Here is a 21,452-nt window from a genome sequence, read left to right on the forward strand (position 1 = left end):
AAGGGACCATAAAGGTCATCTTGTTCCACCGCCTACCACGGGCAGAGGAGATGCCTTCCACTACACCAGGTTGCTCCAAGCCCCATCCAACGTGGCCTTGGACACTTCCAGGGATGGGACAGCCACAGCTTCTCTGGGAACCTGTGCCAGGGCCTCACTACTCTCACGGCCAAGAATTCCTTCCCGATATCCCATATACCTCTGCTGTCTGGCAGTGGGAAGCCGTTCCCCCTTGTCCTGTCCCTCCATCCCTTGTCCCAAGTCCCTCTCCAGCTCTCCTGGAGCCCCTTTATGCACTGGAAGGGGCTCTAAGGTCTCCCTGGAGCCTTCTGTTCTCCAGGTGAACACCCTCAACTCTCCCATCCTGTCTCCAGAGTAGAGGGGCTCCAGCCCTTGGAGCATCTCTGTGGCCTCCTCTGGACTCACTCTAGCAACTCCAAATATTTTTGTGCTATTTTATGGGGGAGAGAGTGCAGCTGGGTCCCCTTCACCCCCTGTTTTTTGCCTTTTGGAAGTCAGGAAGCAGGACCAGTATGATGGCCTTGAGGAGCTGGGCCCTTCGAGGCACCTGCTGCTCCCTGGGCTCATTCCTTCCTTGTTAGTGCCATACACAGAGTAATCCCTGCTCTCCCAAGGGAGTCATTGGCATGGACAGGAGTGCATTGGCTGCTTTTTCACTTATACTGCTGGAAGTGGGGTGACATTTTTATCATTCCTGTTTATCTGGGCTATTCCCGAGGCAGCTGTTTGTTCATAAAGCCACTCATGGGATAATGGCCCTAAGGGGAATCCACTCCAGGTTAAAGGGGTGATTTGTACAGCAATAACAGTACAAATAAAGCCTGTGTTTTATTTGTTAACTCATCTCTGTCTGCCTTTCCAGGGTCATTCCTTTAAACTGATGGCTGAGGGTGACAGCACAGCCAACGGCAACAAACCCGTGGCCTCCACCCCTGTGCCAGGATCACCATGGTGAGCGGGGGGGGTCAGACTGATAGAGGCTGTTCCTCAGTGCCATTCCCTTCCCAGACATGTGTTAGTGGGAAAGACAAAACTCCCATGGGCTGTCTTTCTGATTGAAGCCACAGCTGGGTTTGTGCAATCACTTTGGTGGGATGTCTTACCTGTGGTGCACAGGGTGTGTGTCAGATTATTTTAATACTCTGCAGTGGTGGAGCACTTTTCCAATTTGGACTCTTTTACCCAGACCAGACTATTTTTTAACCAGCTTTATTCCCTGCTTTTAATAACAATTAAGCAACAGAGCTTCTAAATATAGGATTTGTTCCTTCCAGATATTTATGCTTCAGAGACACCAGCATTTTCCTCCTGTCAGTGTGTGTGTGTGTGTGTGTCAGTGTTTGTTAGTTCTCATTGTGATTCAGAAACTGCTGGCTTGAGATGGAAATTCTGTTTGTTTATTTACATATAAATTTAGGGAAGTACAGCTCCCGGATTTTGAATGTCTATTAAGGATAGTGCAATACTTATTTTCGTATTGTCTTGGCTGATTCCAAATGACTGTCAGGACAAAGAGCTGCTCTGCTGCCATGCCTCTCTTACCTGGCCAAGCCATGAGACTGCACTTGGTCACGTCTGTCAGATCTGAAACAGCCCTAAAAAATCAACCTAAAGCTTTGGGGCAGTGCTGGAGTGGTGGTGGGGACCTGTCCAGTTGGGGGGACCTGTCCAGAGCAGGTGGGAGCTGGCTGGGATGACACCGAGGATGCCATGGGGATGTCCCAGGAATGCCTTTGGGATGCTATGGGGATGGCCCAGGAGTGCTGTGATTACACCTCCTCGCACCAGCACAGAGAAAAAGGCTCCCATGGCCACCTGCCAGCAGCAAGCAGAGCCCTGGCCTGTGGCATCAAGGTTATGGCTCCCCTGTCCCATGGCTGAGGCTCCTTCCACTGGCTGCTCTCAGCCATGGCTTTGGATCAGGAAATCTCTTTTCCTGTGGCTGCTCATGCTGTGAGCACACAGTGAGCTCTGTGCTTGGCTCTTTCTCCCTTCTGCGATAGGATTTCCCCTTACTGCTTCTGAGGAGGGGGATTTTTCAACCATTTCTGTGATACTGTGTTGGCAAGGAGAGAGTTGGCGTTGGGGTGGGCTGGCAGGGCATGGGCAGAGGGCAGTCCCAGGAGGTGTCACTGGGCACAGCAGATGGGCAGAGGGCAGTCCCAGTGCATGTCACCAGGCATGGCAATGCAGATGCAATACCCAGCTGGGGGGAATGTTTTGCTGGTGGATGTGTCTGACCTGGTCTAAACCCGGTTTATCTCCTGGCACAGGTGTGTGGTGTGGACTGGAGATGACAGGGTGTTCTTCTTCAACCCCTCCATGCAGCTCTCGGTGTGGGAGAAGCCGCTGGACCTGCGGCACCGCGGGGACATCAACCGGCTGCTCGAGGACCCCCCGCACAAGCGCAAGCTGGAGGCTGCTCCAGGTAACTCATTCCAGGATTATTGGCCTCTAAACTCCAGTGTCCAGGGAAGCCTGGGCACTGAACATGCTTGGTGGAGGTTTGGTAGCCATAGTTAGAGCGGGTTTCCTTTGGAGATTCCACGTGAAGTATTGCAGGAAAATTGCTGTTTGTTGCAGAATCCTTGTTTTCACTGGAATGCTGAGCTGTTCTCATTACTGGCAGAGAAGGAGCAGGTGGCTCCTTACATGAGATGAATCTTTGAGGTATAAAATACGTCTCAGAAGACTCTGTCTGTATGTTTTATTGTCCTGAGTTCCAAGATGTACATTAGGAGACCATTACCAACACATCACTCAGCTGCTGCACAAGGCAGATACTCCAGAGCTAATGATTATCCAACCGAGTTGTAGAGGGGGGAAAATCCCAGGAGTAAATCTCTGAGTGCTAAAAGGTTTGGTGGAAAGGTGGGTGCTTCCATCTAACCATGGCTCTGCCAGGCACCTTCTGATCACCCTGGATTCCTGAAGGGAGGGTTTTCCCAGCTGGACTTTCCCATCCCATGCTCCAGCTTCTTTTCTGCTCTCCATACCTTATTTGCTCAGTCCAGGTGTTGTCATACTGGTGCCAGTCCAGGAGCAGCCCAGTGTGCCAGCCTCTGCTTGCTGTTTCTATAGTGGCTCTATAGCTTGTTCCACCACATTTCTCTCCAAAGATTATGTTTCACCAGTTTAATGGACTCCCTGTTCCTGGGAACAGTTCCTTCCCATGCCAGTGCTCCTTTTATGTACTGAGGCTTCACATTGGCTTTGCTGGGTGCAGGGTCCATAAGACCTGCCCTCATGGGGGAGGCACTGAGTCATGGCAGTCACTGGAAATGCTCTTGGTCTTGATTAGCTGCTTGGAATTCCTGAATGTTCTGTTTTTCGTGGGGAAAAAATAGTCATTATCCTTCAGTTGCTGCTTGTTCTTTAGTGGTGAGGTCTAGAAAGATGGAGGGGGGGAAAAGTGAGACTTTAGTTATTGTTTTAAAGTGTAGTTTTTATTACTAAAGGAGGATGGCACTGCCAGTCTGATAAGGGGACCTGCCTCATCCCCTCAACCCAGCGGGGCTGGGTGTTGGCTTTGAACCAGGGGCACAGCTCCCAATTAACCCCTGTGTCTGCAGGGGATAAAAAGGAGTGATAACCAGGATTTGTGTCAGCAGTATGAGCAGGAAAACAACCACAGAGGCTGTTTGCTGTTGGTGTGTCCTTATCAACAAAGGCTGTAATTACATTTTTCAATATCAATTTCAATCCACAGATGCCTGTATATATATTTATGTATGTTTTGTATATGACTTGAAGAACTTCAGCAGATACCCTTTGGAATTACAGCTAAAATTCGTTCTTCAGGAGAAAAAGATAGCATATGCTTTTTATTACAGCTCAGTTAATTCCTGACAAGGGGGAATGATGGCCAGAGACAAAACTGAGGTCATTGTTCATGGTCTGTATCATAATTCATGGTCTGTAATTAATTAACAGGAGGGTCTGAAGTCATGGTTGGTACATCCCACTTCAAAACTCTGTTTTTTGCTGTGTGTTCCATCCTTTTTATTTATTATCTCTATGTCCCATGAAGACTTGACTCATGCACCAGTTTTTTTATGGCCATGACTTTCATTGTTGCTAATTGTCTTAATATTCCTTGATATAATTGGGCCTTACTTGGTGTTTGAGCAAGGCAGGTTATAATTAGTATATATTGGCTGCTGAGGTGAAAGGGATTATTTGTTCCCACTTCTCTTAGTTTATAATCTGGAGTAAACAAATAACACAAATGAGCTGTGCGTTCCCAGCAATGGTTCCCAAATTTATTGAGCTGAGTGGCTGCTGCTGAGTTTTAATTAGAATCTTCAAATCAAAGGCATGGAAAACAAGTTGTCAAGTGAAGTTGTTCATGGGGTGCTCTGGGTTATCTCTGCTGAAAGATCAAGTGCATTTGTAATTTGGGCATAAATGAAAAATTACTCATTGTCATGGTTTGAGAGTTCCAAAACCCAATTCCCTAGTCCAAGCCCCCTCCCACATCTCAACCCAATATGAGATGGGTTTTCCAGACACCACACGAGACTCAAAATGGGGGAAAGGGAATATATTACAATGACTGTACAAATAAATACTACAAAACATTATATACAATCTCACCTATCTCTACCATGACAGAATAGTATTTACAATGGATCAGATCTCTTCTCCCCTCCAAATAAAAGTCCAGGAGGGAAGAAGGAAAGATCCTTTTCGCTTTCAGAGCAGCAGTGTTCCTAAGGCAGAAGGCATCTCTTCTGCAGCAGCTGTAGCTGGATCTCTGCCAGTGCACACGAGGGGGTATCCAAGCCCCTCGGCCGCTCGTCTTCAAGCGAGGGTCTTCTCTTCCGTGGGCTGCATTCACCCAGACAATGGTCGCTTCACCATGGTCATACCACGAAGCACGGGGGTCTTCGTGACAGTCTGTATCTTCAGGGGATTCAAGTCCCCTTTGCAGAGCTCTGTGCTCTGTCTCAAGCAGTGGGGGGGCCAAGGTCACCCCCTCCACATTCCTTCTCGGAGCTGTTCAGCTCCTTTCTGCAGTGCTGTAGCATTTCAAGACTCTTTCAAGTAAGAGTCCGTCATCCTCCTCTCTCTCTGGGAGGGGTCTCCAAGGAGTTTGTGTGTTTCTGGTTCAGTTTCTTACCCCAACTCTGTCTCTGTAGAGCCTAATTCTCTCTCTGCTGCTGGCTCTCTCTGTCTCTCTCCTTCCAGGAGTTCTCTCTGTGTTGCTGCATGCCTGTCGTTGCTTGGTCTTATCTCTTCTGGCTCTCTGCCACCGTTTCTTCGGTCAGAGCTGTTGCTGCTGCTGCTGCTCACAGTGAAGAAACATCCCCCAGCTCTTAGCTACAGATACTTAGCCCATTCTTACACTGTTCCAAGTCTCTGTAGCCCCCCTGCCGGGGACTGGGGGGGGCCCAGAGGCCCCAAGGGCTCCGAGCCCCTTGCCCGTGCCTCTACAACGTGGCTACTTCTTCACAACAACAACTACAACTGCCTTCTCTTCATTCTGCTTGTGATATGTTTATATTTTGCAAAAGCGCTCATTGGATCAGAACTCCAAGAGTCACCACCCCCTGGGGATTTACCATTTTATAACTTCGGGGGAAAACTGTTTCCCCCCACCACACTCATTTATCAGTTCCTCCACCTCCCCCAAGTGCTTGTTCTCAGGAGATTGATGGACGTGGCCCTTCACTAATGGTGCCCATCAGGCCATCCCGTGGGATTGGAGAGGAGGGGCAGCTCCTCCTGTGTCCCAGAACAAATGGATCTGTTTTTATCTCCTCCTCTGCCTTAACTCCTCCTATGGTTTGTCCGGATGTTCAGGCTGAGGAAGTTTTTTCAGCTGATTGGAAGAAAATGGACATTATAGAATCATGGAATCACAGGATGGCCTGGGTTGGAAGGGACTTTAAAGCTCATCCAGCCCCACCCCCTGCCAGGGGCAGGGACAGCTTCCACTAGATCAGGTTGCTCCAAGCCCTGTCCAACCTGGCCTTGAATATAGTTGGTAGAATCCACCAGTGATGGTTCCATTTACTCAATTCCCACAAATATTTTGGACCCTTTCACATTCAGACAAAAATCTGAAGCCTGTTCCTATCACAGGGGAGCTCCTGGGCTGACAGACAATTCCAAAACTGCAAATCAGAGTTTTGCATGGGAGCAATGGATCAACAAGGATCTGGTAAATGCTGTTTCCTCTTTGGGCTGGAAAATGAACCAGAATTCCTGACAAGGCTGGGATTAGCTGAGTGATTTAATTAATCAGCACTAAGCTCAAAAGACCAACAGACTGGGGCAGTGCTCTGCTTTGTGATTCTGTGGAAAGATCCCTGTCAAGAGATGTTCTTCCTCGAAGCTTTACATCAATTACTCCATTTTGTGCTTGGTTGCCTCTTCCCTACGCAGTGGGTTTGTAACTCACAGAGGTCCAGGAGCATGATGTGATTCAGTGGATTTCTGAGTGAGAGCACAGACACCATTTGTCATGTTTTCCTGAGTTTTCCATTGCACTGAGGTATCAGTGATGCACTGGCTGGAATTGTGTCCCATTTGCCCACAGCGCTGTGCCCCTGGCAGTCACTCATGTGGCAAAGTGAAGAGGGTTTGGTCTGTCCTTGCTCTCTGGGGGAACCTGAGGTGTGATAGGAAGGGTCAGACGGAATCAAACTCTGAAGCTGGGATGTTTTGTGTCAGAGTTCCTTTACTTGAAGGCTCTGTGGTAGCTAAGATTGGGTTTTATTACCCGGTTCACAGATTTTTCATGGCAAAACTTTAAAATGATACCTCCTTTTAAGAGAGCTGTGAGAGATCTTGTCATAAAATGATTTAGAACTTGAGTTCTTCTTGAAGTAGCTGAAGAAATTCACATAATTTATCATCACCAGAGGGTTTTTCTTGTCCTGTGGAAATGTGGAATGTGAAAGGCTCTGCTGCCTTGGTTGGACTCTCCCCACTTGTTTTACTAAAAGAACATCCCATCAGGGTTCAGAGTGTCTGACCTTCCCACAACATCTGTCCTTGAGCCGCCTCTGGAAGGGCTCCCATGGCAGGTGCCAAGTGCGGGGGGGGGATTTTCCTTTTCTTTCATAGAATCACAGAATTACTGAGGTTGTAAAAGCCCTCTGAGACCAATGAGACCAACCATTCCCCCAGCACTGCCAAGGCCACCACTGACTCACGTCCCTAAATTTGGTAGGAACAGAGTTGTGCTTGCCCAGTCACCCAACTCTCCTGGAAAGCACCAACAAATAGTCTCATTTCATATTCTTACCCTCAGAGTTCAATTAACACTACTGCTGCCTTTGCAGGATGTCCTACTCCTAATTAATAGCCCTATAATATCTCTGTTGTGTTACATTCCACCTTCTGAGTTCACAGGTTGTTTTTCCTATTTCTTCGTATTCTTAATTGGGTTTTAATTCTTCTCTCAAAAAAGAATTTACTGAGAAGGGGTAATTTATGACCTAATAATTTTACGTTTATTTAAAACATTATTCCATTTATTTATGTTGTCATAATGCTAATTTATTGTCAGGACTGTTGAGATCAATCTCTCCTTATTTTGGAATTCCATCCCTTTCTCCTTATTATCCTTTAGGGTTTTAAGTAGAATGTCCTTTTGCACCTGCCATGTTTTTCCTCCTCATGGGGTCCCTGCTCCCGATCTTTCCATGCCACAAAGTCACAGCTGCTCTTTGCTTTTTATTGTTCCTTTGAGCACTGAATTTAAATAGAAAGTAACATTTGCTGAAAGAACACAAATAAACATGTAATTTCCTTCAAATAGGGAACCAAAGGGAGCTAAGAGCAAGATTCTTAAATTGAAACTAGAAATAAATGACCAAATTTCTGTTCCCTTCACTGGTACAGAGACTGGGCCCATTTTCCAGCAGAAGTCTTGGAGTTCTGTTGGGTTTCAGTGAGCTCAGATCTTACCATTTCATTTATTCAAACCTTTTCTCTCCATAACCTCAGTTCGATTTTATATTTGCCTTTAATTTATTTTTTCATAGTTTCCTAAAGAGCAAGACAAGTTCATTACCAGGCTCATCCAAAAGGGCTGAAATTGGTGGTTCTGATATTCTCAAGGGAACCCCTTGCAGTTTGATATTTACATTTCTCAACCAATGTGTTTGGGATGGAAGAGTCACAGCACAAACCAAGCACTGGGTGGTTGTGGTTCCTGGTGTTCTGTCCAGTGGAATTTGGATGAAAACTGCAGCTTATGTGGATGAAAAGAAAATATTTCAGAAGTAAACGTGTTTTACAACTGAAAATCCAACCGCTGGGTCCTTCAAGGACGTGTGTCCAGGTCAATCCAGGGGAGTGATGTTGCCTTGGAAGTTATTCCCAACATCAGGAGTGTGGAGGTTGTTGGTTTCTCCACAGCCTTGCCACACTGGTGCTTGTATTCCTGGGAAAACGGGGGTGTATTTGCTCATATTTGAAAGAAAAATGGGCTAAGGGGGGAGGTTCTGGGGGAGTTCCCTCTAGTGAATCCCTCAGGCTGCCAGCACGGAAATCATTTTGCAGGAATGTCTTTGCAGCTGCAAGGGGAAGGGAAGGGAGGAGGGAGGATCAGGTGAAACAATAACAAGATTGAAACCAATAATGTCATGAATGAAAAATGAGTGATTTTGCTGAATGAATGAAAATGGTCAGTTTATTTCTGTCCCTTTCCTTTGGATGAAGCAGTTCTGGGGATCTGATAAAATACGTAGTATATTTTTAAACACTCTGAGCAGCAAAGACAAGGAGTGAAAGCTCAGTTGGAGGAATTTGTGTTCCCATTTCTCTGGTTCCAATCTAGTAATGATTTCTCTCTTTTTAGCAGACAAGTGTGTTAGTTCTTGCCCAGGGGATGAAAACGATGATCTCAGCATCAAAACTAAGAGAAATAAGTAAGTTCTAAAGTCTGCTTGTCTGTATGTAATGGTGGGAAGGGAATGTTTGGTGCGAAGGGGGGCAAAGAAAACACAGTTTTTCTGTGTGGATAACTGCACCACTAAATTATAGGAGTCATTCTGTGGGTATCCAGTCCTCATCAGACTCCAGGTCTCTCTGTAACCTCTGTTTCCCATGGACACCATCCATTTTTGTCTGAGTAGCTTTTCCTTTAAAATGGTTAAACAAAAGACTGCAAGGATATTTCAAGTTATTTCAAAGACATTGGATAAAATCTTTGTCTCTGCTGAAGTGAAGCAGTTTTTTCCCCTGGTCTTAGGTTTCCAGGCTCAGAAGTAGCCTGCGGTGTTGCTGTTATTGACCTTTATTACCATTTGTGCTTCAAATTCTCATGAAATAACAATTGAAGAAACAATTTTGAGACATTCAGGCTTCCAAGATCCATGGCCTGTGTCCTTCTGAGCAGGCAGTCATGGAGTGTGATGTGCAGATTGTTGTATGTTTGCTAAATTAAATTTTTTATTGTCTTTTTTTGGCATGAGAAAAAAAATCAGTGTGATTCACAGCATCATTTTCACTTGTGTGAAGGCTGAAGGACAGAGGAGCCTTCCTGGTGTTTGGCTGGGGGAGCAATGGGATGTACTTCCCTCAGTTTTGGCTGGACACAGCTCTTTGTGTGTAGTAGAAATTGGATTGGGCCTTTCATGGGTGATGTCACCAAATGAAATTTGCTACTTTGATATCACACTCATTGTCATTCTGTGAAGGGCACCAGTGTGGTCCCTCTCAGCTCACTGGTGATGCTGCACCGTTTTGGGATGAATGTCAAGTGGAATGCAATTGTTTGCAGGAGGATAATGGGCCAGAGCTCAAGTTACACAATGATCAAATTCCTCTGATTGGAAGTAAACCAAATTGGTCTCTTGTTGAAATTTCAAACTGAGTAATATCCTGTAGTGGTGAAAGTTGTATCAATAGAAAATGCAGTCATGTTTAGTAGGAGGCTAAAAATCAGATCACCTTCCTTGAATTACCCTCACTTGAACCTTGTGATCCTTTAAAGATTCCTGGTCTTTCCAGAAAGAACCTGAATTTGTACTGAACTTAATCATAGAGTCATAGAACAGTTTGGGTTGGAAGGGACCTTAAAGCCCATCCAGTCCCACTCCCTGCCATGGGCAGGGACACCTTCCACTATCCCAGGTTTCTCCAAGCCCTGTCCAGCCTGGCCTTGGACACTTCCAGAGACAGGGCAGCCACAGCTTCTCTGGCAACCTGTGCCAGGGCCTCACCACCCTCACAGCCAAGAATTCCTTCCCAGTATCCCATCTAACCCCACCCTCTGGCATTGGGAAGCCATTCCCCTTTGTCCTGTCCCTCCATCCCTTGTCCCAGGTCCCTCTCCAGCTCTCCTGGAGCCCCTTTATGCACTGGAAGGGGCTCTAAGGTCTCCTTGGAGCCTTCTGTTCTCCAGGTGAACACCCCCAACTCTCCCATCCTGTCTCCAGAGCAGAGGGGCTCCAGCCCTTGGAGCATCTCTGTGGTCTCCTCTAGACTTGCCCCAGCAGCTTCACATCCTTGGGGGTCCTTTGGGGATCCCAGGGCTGGATGCTCCAGGAGGGGGTATTTATCTTGTGTGAAGCAGCTCAGCTCCAGTGATGACACTGGTTATGTTGGGCTGCACCTGAGGGGAGCATCACTCTCAGGGTGCTGTGACTTTACAGTTGAAACCTGAAGATCCTGGAGGTCTTTTCCAACTGTAACGATTCTGTGATTCCATGATGAACTGTCCCTCCCGACAGAGAGCCCCGTGGTGATGCCCACCTGCTTTATCCAGGAATATTGTGGGCAAAGGCACTCAGACAATGTGTGGGATGTGATTTCTCAGGAACACCTATTTATTCCAATCAGATGCAATCTTGGAAAAGGCTGCCAGAATAAACACAGACCCTCTGGCAGGGTTTGTGAACTTGGGGTGTTCCTGGATTACTTCCCTTAGGAATGAGCTCCTGGGGTGCACAGGAACATAAAATAAAAGATGAGCATTACCTGTCAAGTTCCAGGCCACAAAAATAGAGGGGAAAAAAGAATAAACCAAGATGAGTCTTTTTGGTCCTTCAAAGTCTGTACTCCTTGGCAAGGTTTATTTAAAGCTGTCACTTTGCTGTAGCTGGAATTATCGTGTATTGTTTGGCTGCTGAGTCCCTCTGATGTCCCTGATGGACCATCCTTCCTCATAAGGAGCTGCCAGAGGTCCCTCACAGGTCCCCCAAAGCCCAGGGTTTAATAACGAGCTGCAGGCTGGGGGAACTTCTCATCCATCAGCGTCCGCTCCCGGCGGCTCCCAGATCCTCAAGGATGTTCTGGGGAGGATTAAAATCCCCTCCCAGGCTCACAATTGCTGAACTCTTTTCTATCTTACCTTGTTAAAGAACAGAAGATTCCCAAGCTGCTGGCCTGGAGAGGGCTGGAGTGGAGGAGAGGAATGAGGAGACATCTGCCCCCCAGATCACCCCTCCCCTGGAGGAGCGAATCACCCACTTCCGAGACATGCTGCTGGAGAGGGGGGTAAGGAACTGCTCCATTCCTGACATCCCATCTCTCAACCAGGGCATCAGCCAGGGTGATGCAGGAGTCAATTCATGACTATGACTCAGCAGCCAAGTGGAGAATTGGTGAGAGGGAGTCCATGACCATGTTGGTTTGGGACACTTTCTGTGCCTTTTCTCCCGCTGCCAAACACTGCCATGCAGAACTGAAGCCCTTCCCAAAGAAATTCCTGGAGACAGACCCACGGATAACCAGGGGCAGCAGCTCTTCCAGCACAGAGCAGTGGCTCAGCAGATCATGGGGACTGTGGCCATGCACCATCCCAAAGGGCAAATGATGTGTCTTGTACATCACCTGCAAGGCTTGTCCTGGAAAGGGCTTTGCTTTTTTTAGTGTTCATCACCACAAATTCCAGTGATTCCAGCAGACTGAAGCCAAGTTCACTTACTGGCCATCCAAAATGATAGAATCATGGAGTTACAGACTGGTTTGGGTGGGAAGAGAACATACAGGTCATCCTGTCCCACCCTACCATGAGCAGGGACACCTTCCACTAGCCCAGGTTGCTCCAAGCCCTGTCCAACCTGGCCTTGGACACTTCCAGGGATGGGGCAGCCACAGCTTCTGTGGGCAACCTGTGCCAGGGCCTCACCACCATCCCAGCCCAGAATTCCTTCCCAATATCCCATCTAACCCACTCTCTGGCAGTGGGAAACCATCAATGCTTATCCAGATCCCTAGAAAAGGATGTTCTGGAGATGTTCCAGCTGAGGCTGAGCTGCGGGAACACGGGATGCTCAGGGATGAACAGGGACAAGGAGGGTTTATAATGAGCAGCGTGTGCAGTTTTTCTCCCTCCCTCTAACTCTCTGCAATCTGTGTTCTCTAAAGATAACTCAGTATGTGTTCTATAAAGATAATGTCATTTCTGTAACAAAATAAAACCCAAGGTGTCTGTTGTTAGGCAGTAAAGCCTATAAAATTTATCCCTGGTAATCAGCAGCTTTAAAGGTGCATAATTAGAACTTCAGCAGCTCAGCAGTAAATTATCTCCACGCCAGCCCTGCTTTATTAATGCATTTTGTTATTTATGCATAAAAATACAGAAGGGCCATAAATGAACCCTGGTTGAGACTTCTGTTGGCACAGTTTAAGTTGGGGGTTAATAAGTCAATATTTGGAAGTATTAGGGATGTTCTAAGGAATAGGATCCTCAAGTGTTTCTGTGTAAGAGTCAGATTTGCTCATAAAACTAAGAAATTTGGGAATTTTACTGTTTTGCTTTGCTATGATTTAAAAATGTGGAGATAAGGGGGGATTTGGCTTTTGCCCTGAGCGATTTTTAAATGTCCAGATGAGCCCTGGGTCAGCACCAGCTGCTTGGCATCACTTGAGACACAGGGAGGGCATTAGTGCTGCTTTAATCTGATTATTTAATGACCATCTCCTGCCATTTTCTCCTCATGTTGTTGTTTCTCAAGGAATTACTTGATGGCATTACAAAGAGCTGAACCAGATGGAGTTTGCCAGGGTAGTTCTGCATCTTCCTACGTAAATTATGTCAACAGAAGAATATTTATTGTAACATTTCAAAAATAGATGGAATTTTTGGTGCTGCTCCAAGACAAAGGCGCTATTTATTCTGAAGTCTGGGGCAAGTTTTTCTGTGTAAAAAGTGTAATCCCTGATACACTCTTTGAAGTTTAAAAGTTTACACAAAATCCTGAGAAAATTTAAGCTGCTTTCTGGCTCCTTCCCAGCCGCAGCCTCAAAATATCCGTGTTCTACAGCATTCCTAGGAAAGTCTTCTCCTTGCTGGGATTCTGGCAGCAAAACAAGGCTTTTCAAAGGATTCCACGTGGTACTTTTTCCTCAAGATTTTACCTTCCTAATACTGGAGAGAAAGGGGGTGTTGGGCTTTCCTAAACTCCACCTTCCCATCTCAAAGTCTGAGCTTAACTGGCTTTGAGTTTGAAGTGGATTTTGTGCTGGTAACAAAGCCAATGTCCAAGAGAGTATAAAAGACACCCTGAAAAGGGGATTTCTGCTGCTGAGCCTTTTGAAGGGGGAACCCCCAAACCTCAGGGCATGGTAGGTACAGGGAGGGGACATCAGGAAAGGAGATGTTGGGAGGAGATGGCCTTGAATCCCCAAAAGGAGCTTGAACTTTGAATATTCCAATCTCTGACCACTCTTAAGAGGAAAATAAGTCCGTTTAAACCCATTTTGCTTCATCAAACCTTTCCTGTTCGAGTGTTAATTACTTTATTTAATTATACTTCACATACCTAATTTTGTTAAAAGAGTTTACTCTGTTTTGTAATTAGATGGAGTGATTAGAATATTTTATGTTCCTCCAGATTGTTCTGTAGCAAGTAATTCCCAGTGATGTTCTGTAGCAAATAATTCCCGAGGTCCTGAAATAGTGGAAGGTGTCCCTGCCCATGGCAGTAGGTGGAACTGGCTGAGCTTTAAGGTCCCTTCCAACCCAAACCATTCCATGATTCCACGACTTTGTGAAGATGGAAGAACCTCTGTGGGATGTGATCTCCTCATCTCCTGTAGCTGCAGGGATGTGGTGCTTTGAAGATGTTCACTGGTGGTTCCTCAGTCTGTGCCTCAGTTGGGTCATAATTTCAGCTTTGGAATTAAAGCTAATTCCTTTGATGGAATTGATTTTTCTGTTGCTCAAACAGGATCATAAAATGGAATTTTCCTTTCTGCTACAGATTTTTTCCACCAAAAATGTGGAAGGAACATCTCCCAGCTCCTCACTGAGATATCCTACAGAAAGTCAATGGTGTGGGGGTGACCAGAGCACTGCCAAAATCATTAAAATTCCCCTTCCAGCCACTCTGACATGTCCTCCCGAGGGCTCATTAGCTCCTCTTTGGCTTTACCTTGGAACATTTGCTTCTTCCACATCCTATTAAGATTCCTTAGTGCAACTCTTGGTGTGCTTTGCAGGTTTCAGCATTTTCTACATGGGAGAAGGAATTACACAAAATAGTGTTTGACCCCCGGTACCTCCTGCTGAACTCAGAGGAGCGGAAGCAGGTGAGTGTTTCCCTGGCCTGGCTCCTGATTGGCCTCAAACATCGCCCAAATTAACCGGGATACCAGAGGAATTACCTTGGGAGGGTAAAAATTGCATAAAATTAATATTTCTTTGTGGAAACTCCTGGTTTAGGCTCAGCTCACTGGGATATGATGCTCCTCATCCCAGGCATAGATTGGGATTGTTGAGGTGTCCTACGCAGGGCCTAGAGCTGGACTTGGATGATCCTTGTGGGTCCCTTCCAACTTAGGATATTCCATGTTTTAAAGTGTTGTCTCCTTGGAGAAGGAAGTGGTACAGGGAGGTTTGAACACAAGGCAAGCTCTGGTCTCTTGGGTTGTAGGAACAACTCCTGAGCCTGGGAAACTGGGCTGGAAAGAAGGAAATGGCCATAAGGCAACGTTCCTACCCTGAATTATTTAAATATTGAAGAGAGACTGCTTCATTTTTATTTTTTTGTACATTTTCTAGGAGTTTGGCAGGATTTACTGCTGGATTTGCAAATAACTGGGCACAGCCCTGTGTTGTGCTGGTGCCTGTTAGAAGGGTTGGGTTTTCCTGGTGATGCAAAGGGACGTGGATGTTTAGCTTACTTGATAATTTGGGTGTTATTTATCACAAGGGATCCAAAAGTCTGCAGGTTAGTCTAAAAAATTTAGGAGAGATGCAAGGATGTTGCAGAGAAGGTGGGGACTTCTGTCCTGTAGTTACTGCTCTTCCTTAGAAGTCTTTTATCATCCTGGAAAAGGAAGAATTTTGAATATGGAACTGTCCATTTTTTAAATGAACACGATGGAAAAATGGACTTATTCCTATTCCATATTGTCCCCTGGTTCTCCAGAGAGCTTCCTGTAGATATTTACTGAGGGACTGGGCACATCCATCTTCATTTACTGACTTGATGACTGTGACCTCAAGAGCAACTGTTGCAGGCTTTGGGAATGATGGAAATTCAGTGAGAGGGGAAAAGTGGCTCAAAATGAAAGGGAGGAGGGAGGGAAGGAGAGAATAAGGGAGAGAGGAGGTAAAGGGATGAAGGAAGGAAAGGAAAACAAAACCAGTGTTACCTGTTAGTTCTATTTTTTCCATCTTTACTCAATTGCATTTAGATTTCCTTGAGGTTCTTTTTAGTAATTCTTTCATGGCCATCTTTTAATATTTACTTTTCCAGTGCTACACCTTCCCTTTTCCACATTCCTCCTAAATCCCACCTGTAATTTGGTTACTTCAGCTTTCCTGGGGTGTAGATTTGCACCTGAGCATCCTCGAGCTGGGGAGGGAGCTTGTGGTGGTATCATGGATTTCATGTTTAATGTGTGTCATTTGTGGTGAGAAGGATGTTGACTATGGAAAACTCAGGGAATTCTGAGGAGCAGCTCCTTTGGTTGAACAGCTTAGTGTGTTACAGTGTTTAGAGCATGAAACCAGCCAGGGGTTGGGGATTAAAAATGGGATTAAAGTAGTTGGCAGAATTTTGTAACATAGTGAGCTCCTTAAGTCCCTTTCAAGACACCAAAAGTCCTGATGTTGTGTGTCCTGCCACCTGCTTTGCTGCCAAATACTATTAGAGGAAGGTCATTCCAAAGACATTTAAGCTTTTGGGTGCACGAGGATCATGTGTAAACTCTTGGTGTTTGAAAGATCTTTAGGGTTTTTTTGGGATAACGTACAGAATTGCTGTTTGGTATTATAGACATTTTCAGGAATTCCATCCAGCTGGGAATGATGCAAGATTCAAACTGAAGGCCTGCAGGCAGTTGGACAGCAGACAAAACTAATGCTGGAGGCATGAAAATGCAAGCAAGGCACTGGAGTGGGGAGATTTTGATTTATGTTGCATTGGATGGAGATGTTATCTCTCCAAATTGTGCCTTTTCCCAGCTCCTTCCTTTGTGGGAATGCACAGTCAGTGCTGCAGGAACCTCAGGCAGATAAGAACTGCAGTCCCTGGACTTGGCAGCTCTTGGGCCAGGCCCCAACACCACAAAGGCTTCGTTAATAACTCTGTGTCTTCTTCCCTTTCTTGGCAAGATCTTTGAGCAGTTTGTCAAGACCCGGATCAGAGAGGAGTACAAAGAGAAGAAAAACAAACTGTTGCTGGCCAAAGAAGAATTCAAAAAGCTTCTTGAAGAGTCCAAGTTGTCACCAAGGTGGGCATTGCCTTAGGAAGGTGTTATGACCCACCCCAGAAAAAGGGGAGGGGGGTAACTCAGGTTTTTATCAATAATTCCCTTGGGGTGGATTAAAGTGAAACGACACTAAATAATCGGTGGCTGAAAACAAAGTTTATTTTAACAATTCTGTATCAACAAGTATGCTAGCGTTTTGGGTGTTGTCATAAAACAATGCAACATAGAGATAACTTTTTGGGGGGGAGAAGCTGTTTAGGGGAGAGGAAAAACAGGATGAGAGTAAGGGAAAAGAGAAGCTGAGAGTGCAAAGCAATGGACATAGCCACTGCCCACCGGATCCAGCGATGCTAGAGAGCGATGGTCTTGATTCGCAGGCAGTGGGGGAGAAGGAGAACCCAAATTCCCAAAGTCACCAGTCAGTTTATATACCCTCAGCATGCTTTTGCACCTCCCTGGGATGAGGAGTTGTTTGCCTTTTTAGGGCTTAGCACTGGAGGGAGGGATGGGCCCAATTGCCCACCTGAGGCATCTTCTTGCCTTTTTAGGGCTTAGCACTGGAGGGATGGGCCCAACTACCCATGTGAGGTATCTCCTTGCCTTTTTAGGGCAAAAGTCAAAGCCTGCAAACTCCTGGAATGCATAAATCATTAACCATTTCAGTCTCTGACAGAAGGCTTGGAGAGATAAGATTTCTCATTTAGGCTGAGCTTATCAGCCCGGAGTGCTGGAACACTGAGCTTAACTCTTCATAACAAGCTCTTCCAATGCTGATGTTTCTTCCCTAATATTTTATTATATTTCCTTAAATTGCTGGGAGAGGGAACGTTCCTTCTCTCTCCCTCTCATTCAGAATGTGTAATATTTTGCATAACATACGTATTTTATATTTATGTATATGCTTTGATTGTAGAACACACACATACATATTAATCACGTAAAATCAGTCCCTGAATGTTAAATCTCATTTATATTACACATACAGGTGGAACTAGTCATAAATTGTGTTTAGGTTTGGTTTTTGATAGAAGAGAAATATAATTTAACAAATTTGCTGTTAATGCTATGTCATTAAATTAGTGCAAAGTGTCCCTACCCATGGCAAGGGGTTGGAACAAGATGATCTCTAAGGTCTCTCCCAACCCAAACCATTGTTTAATTCTATGAGTAATTTAAAATAAAGTGCCCAATGTGTAATTTGTTTTTTTACATTGTTTTTCAAGTGATGGATCCAAACCTAGCAAATGTATAGCAAATGCAGTGCTTAGGGCAGTACTTTCTTATTTGTAAATTATATGAAAATGAGTGTTTATATATTATAAATTTATAGTTGGAAGCAATAAATTAATGTTTTCTCTACTAAAATATGCGAGTATTTAATTATACAGTACAACCTGCCAAGACATGTAGATACAAACAGCACGTGGGGCTGCATGGAGATAGAAATAATAATTATTATTATTATAAGAAGGATTTTGCAACAAAACTGGGAATATTCTGAGGGTAATGTAGCACTTAAAAGCTGGTTCCAGCAATGATATTTCCAGCCTGCAAGGGAAAAACTGTCCTGGCCTACAGGACAGGGAACATTTAGCCTGTGAATGGTTTTGACACAGCAGGAAGGACGCTCGTTTCCCTGCAATAGTCTCTGGCTTGGTTTAGGTACACAATGAGATAAATAAAACACAAATCTTTCCTATAAAAAGAAAACATCACGTTGGGAGTGCAGCCTGAAAGGAAATTAAGGGAGAAAATGCTGCTAGGAGAGTGTAATGTAAAATATCCAGTATAAGATAAAAAATCCCCTGTCACTGGTTTGTGAATGACATGGTAGTGATTCAGCAATGTCCATAGTGCCAACTATCACCCCATTTTTCCATAAAAAGTGGACCTTAGCCATTGCAGGGAGGTCTGTGTGTCCAGAGGTTCAGTGGTTCTGGCATTGTCCTGCTTTCCCTCACCATTATATTCCTGTCAGATATTCCCAGAACACCCCTCATTTTTGGTGGCTGTGTGAACAACTGAGATCCAGGTCAAAGAGCCTGAGAGTGGCGTGGCCAAGTCCCAGCTCTAAAATGTCTCTGTTTCCTGCAGGACAACATTTAAGGAATTTGCAGAGAAACACGGCCGAGACCAGCGGTTCCGCCTCGTCCAGAAGAAGAAGGACCAGGAGCATTTTTTCAATCAGTTCATACTTATTCTTAAAAAGAGGGACAAAGAAAACAGGATAAGGCTACGGAAAATGAGATAAGAACTCCTGAAACTGGCAATAAAGACACGAGTGAGCCGAGGCTGTGACTGCGGGGAGGAACTTGAAGGAGAAGGAGTTCAGGGTTCAATGTTCAACAGCACGACAGCGAGTGGGTTTCCCAGGGAAAAACTTGCTCTAAACGGAGTTTCTTGACTATCTCTGGGATTTGTGAAGGCTGTTCTGCAGGAATCTAAAGGATATTTTGTTCTCAAAGAATTAATGTTTCATATTGAAGCTCTCTTTTGTACAACATCCAGAGTTTGATGCATTTCTAATTGCCATGATATGTCAATCCCTTAATTGTTTTAATTATGCAAATTACTTGTAATATACACAAATTATGAATCCAGTGCAGGTTTATAATTAAGCAGAAGCAGATGCCATCCATAACCATCCCAAGGTATTTTCATCATTTAGGGGAATTATCTCAAGCGACCTTTTGGCAACTTTCTGCATTCCAGTGTGTGGGGGTCTGGTGGTCACAGGAATCCATTCCCCGCTGCTCATATGTCTCTGTCCAGTCCTCTGAGTAGTAGTAATCAGATATTAATTGTTAATATTGGTGAAGAGTGTGAAAATCTTGGCATATGTCCCATAGGAAAACTCTCTCAGAACTTCCCACCCCCCGTGACCGGTGCTCCAGGCGGGTGAGAGAGACACTTCTCCCTCAACGTCCCCAAACCCAAGTTTTGTAAAGCCATCCCAGTCTGGGTTCTGTTACTGTCTGTGAAAAGTCTGCATGAGATTTTTCTCATCATATTTGTATAAATAAATATTTAACTTTTTTAATTAATAAGTATGTTAAGCCAATTTTTAGAGGGGTTTAAGTTTCAGGACTGTTTGAATAGTTTCTTTGCCAGAGCTCAAGGAGTGTTTGGTGGGATTGTTGGGGCTGTGCGGGGCCAGAAACTGTACTGGATGATCCTTTTGGGTCCCTTCCAACTCAGGATATTCTGTTTTTCTATGAAATAATGGGTAAGATGTTGTGGTTTTCACTGGAGTGATGGAAAACCAGAGGAGTGGGAGGAGCCTCACTCATGATTCATGTGCAAATTCCATTGGGATCCATCAGAGTTCTGAGGACATTGGGAGCAAAAGAGTCACTCTGGCTACACAGATAGGATTCATGGCTGGATTAAACCAGCACAGCCCTGCTGGACATCAGGGTATCTCTGCCTTTGTGCTGCTTCAAAGACACTCTCTCTGTGATCATCACTTTCTTCTCATTTGACCCAATCCATAGATTTTTGCTTGCTTGAAGTGAGGAGGATATTTTCTCCAACTAAAAAGGAATTATTCTTTATGTGTGTGCTACATATTCTTATAATTAAGGAGATATGAGGTATTTTCTAATGCCTTGGAAAATTGAACTCTGAATAATTCAAAGAGTGCCAGGACAAGGGGGAATGGCTTCCCACTGCCAGGGGGCAGGGTTAGGCAGGATATTGAGAAGAAATGTTTGTCCAGGTCCTGATTTCCACGCTTCCCTTTGGAGTCTCCAATTGTTCTGTGTTTTCCTTCGCTTGCTCCATGATTTCCCATCTGTGATGGATCTTCTGCATGTTCTTCTGCCCAGGTAAGTGCCTGGGGGGGGGGTTGGATATCTGCTCTTTTTCAATTTTGGAGTTGGAAAAGTTTGGAGTTTTTAGTGGTTCTGATGGTCTCCAGTTCAACCAACGGCCCTGAAACCCCCCCAGGACACATGGAGCAGATTTGCCTATAGTTGGTTGGATCCTTGGGAAGGAGAATGAACTGGAGCTGAGCATAGGGTGCATTTCCAGAGGGGAGCTCTGCTTTTGGCTTCCCTATGAACAAGACACTAGAAATTAAGGATGTTGTAATTCGAACTAAATTAAGGTGGAAGGGGCTGCCAGAGGCTGGAGCTTGTTGTGTTTTGGCTTCACATGCCAATAAAATCCTAATAATCACTTTGTTTGAATAACTCTGTTTGAAGAGCAATTTGTGTGTTTGCATCCTTAGCAGGATTGTGTTTGGCTGAAAACAAGATACATAGGAGGAAAAATCAAAGGTGAAAATGTTGAGTTTTTTTCTTTAGGAAAAGTGCAAAATACTCAGTAAATAAATTCTGAACAGTGTGGGAAATATGAAGATACACAAAGGATGGTCATTGGGAGGTTTGGATGAGTTTTGGATGGGGTTTTTTCTCTGCTTTTTGGCCTCCTAACAAGCCTACAGATTTTTGGGTGAATGTTTAGTAGTTCAGCAACAGTTAAAGCCATTTTGTTTCTCTCTCCTAAATACTTTGTGACTCTGCTTTTTTTAAACTTCTCCATATTTTGATTTCTTCGCCTGTGTTTACTTTGGTAAATATTCCTTTCATCCCATTCCCCTGGGAGCAGGTTTTTGTATTGCTGTGATCATTGTTGGGAGAGCTAATCTTGAGCCTAAATGAAGAGAAGTCAGAGCAATGAAAACAAATGATGGCAACGTTCCCAGGAGACTCAGAATTGACTTTTCTGGATTCACAACGAGATGCTTTGGGTTTGCTTCTGTGAGCAATTCAACTCGATTTATCCCTCCAAGCACCAATGAA

The 21,452-nt window shown here is 44.9% G+C and overlaps 1 protein-coding gene across 1 annotated transcript in view; it reads left to right on the forward strand.

Moving 5' to 3' along the window:
• The window catches only part of TCERG1L (transcription elongation regulator 1 like), a 60,523-nt gene extending 40,897 nt beyond the window's left edge, over window positions 1-19,626 (forward strand). The window contains exons 7-13 of the mRNA XM_018078418.2: window positions 884-972; window positions 2,295-2,449; window positions 8,837-8,906; window positions 11,343-11,478; window positions 14,428-14,517; window positions 16,550-16,668; window positions 18,742-19,626. Of these exons, the coding sequence (XP_017933907.2) occupies window positions 884-972; window positions 2,295-2,449; window positions 8,837-8,906; window positions 11,343-11,478; window positions 14,428-14,517; window positions 16,550-16,668; window positions 18,742-18,898 (816 nt within the window). The 3' untranslated portion in view covers window positions 18,899-19,626. The remainder of the gene's footprint in view (window positions 1-883; window positions 973-2,294; window positions 2,450-8,836; window positions 8,907-11,342; window positions 11,479-14,427; window positions 14,518-16,549; window positions 16,669-18,741) is intronic.
• The last annotated feature ends 1,826 nt before the right edge of the window (window positions 19,627-21,452 follow it).

Source organism: Manacus vitellinus, unplaced genomic scaffold (genome assembly GCF_001715985.3).
Source record: "Manacus vitellinus isolate BGI_N305 unplaced genomic scaffold, ASM171598v3 scaffold_40_pilon, whole genome shotgun sequence".
NCBI classification, from domain to species: domain Eukaryota; kingdom Metazoa; phylum Chordata; class Aves; order Passeriformes; family Pipridae; genus Manacus; species Manacus vitellinus.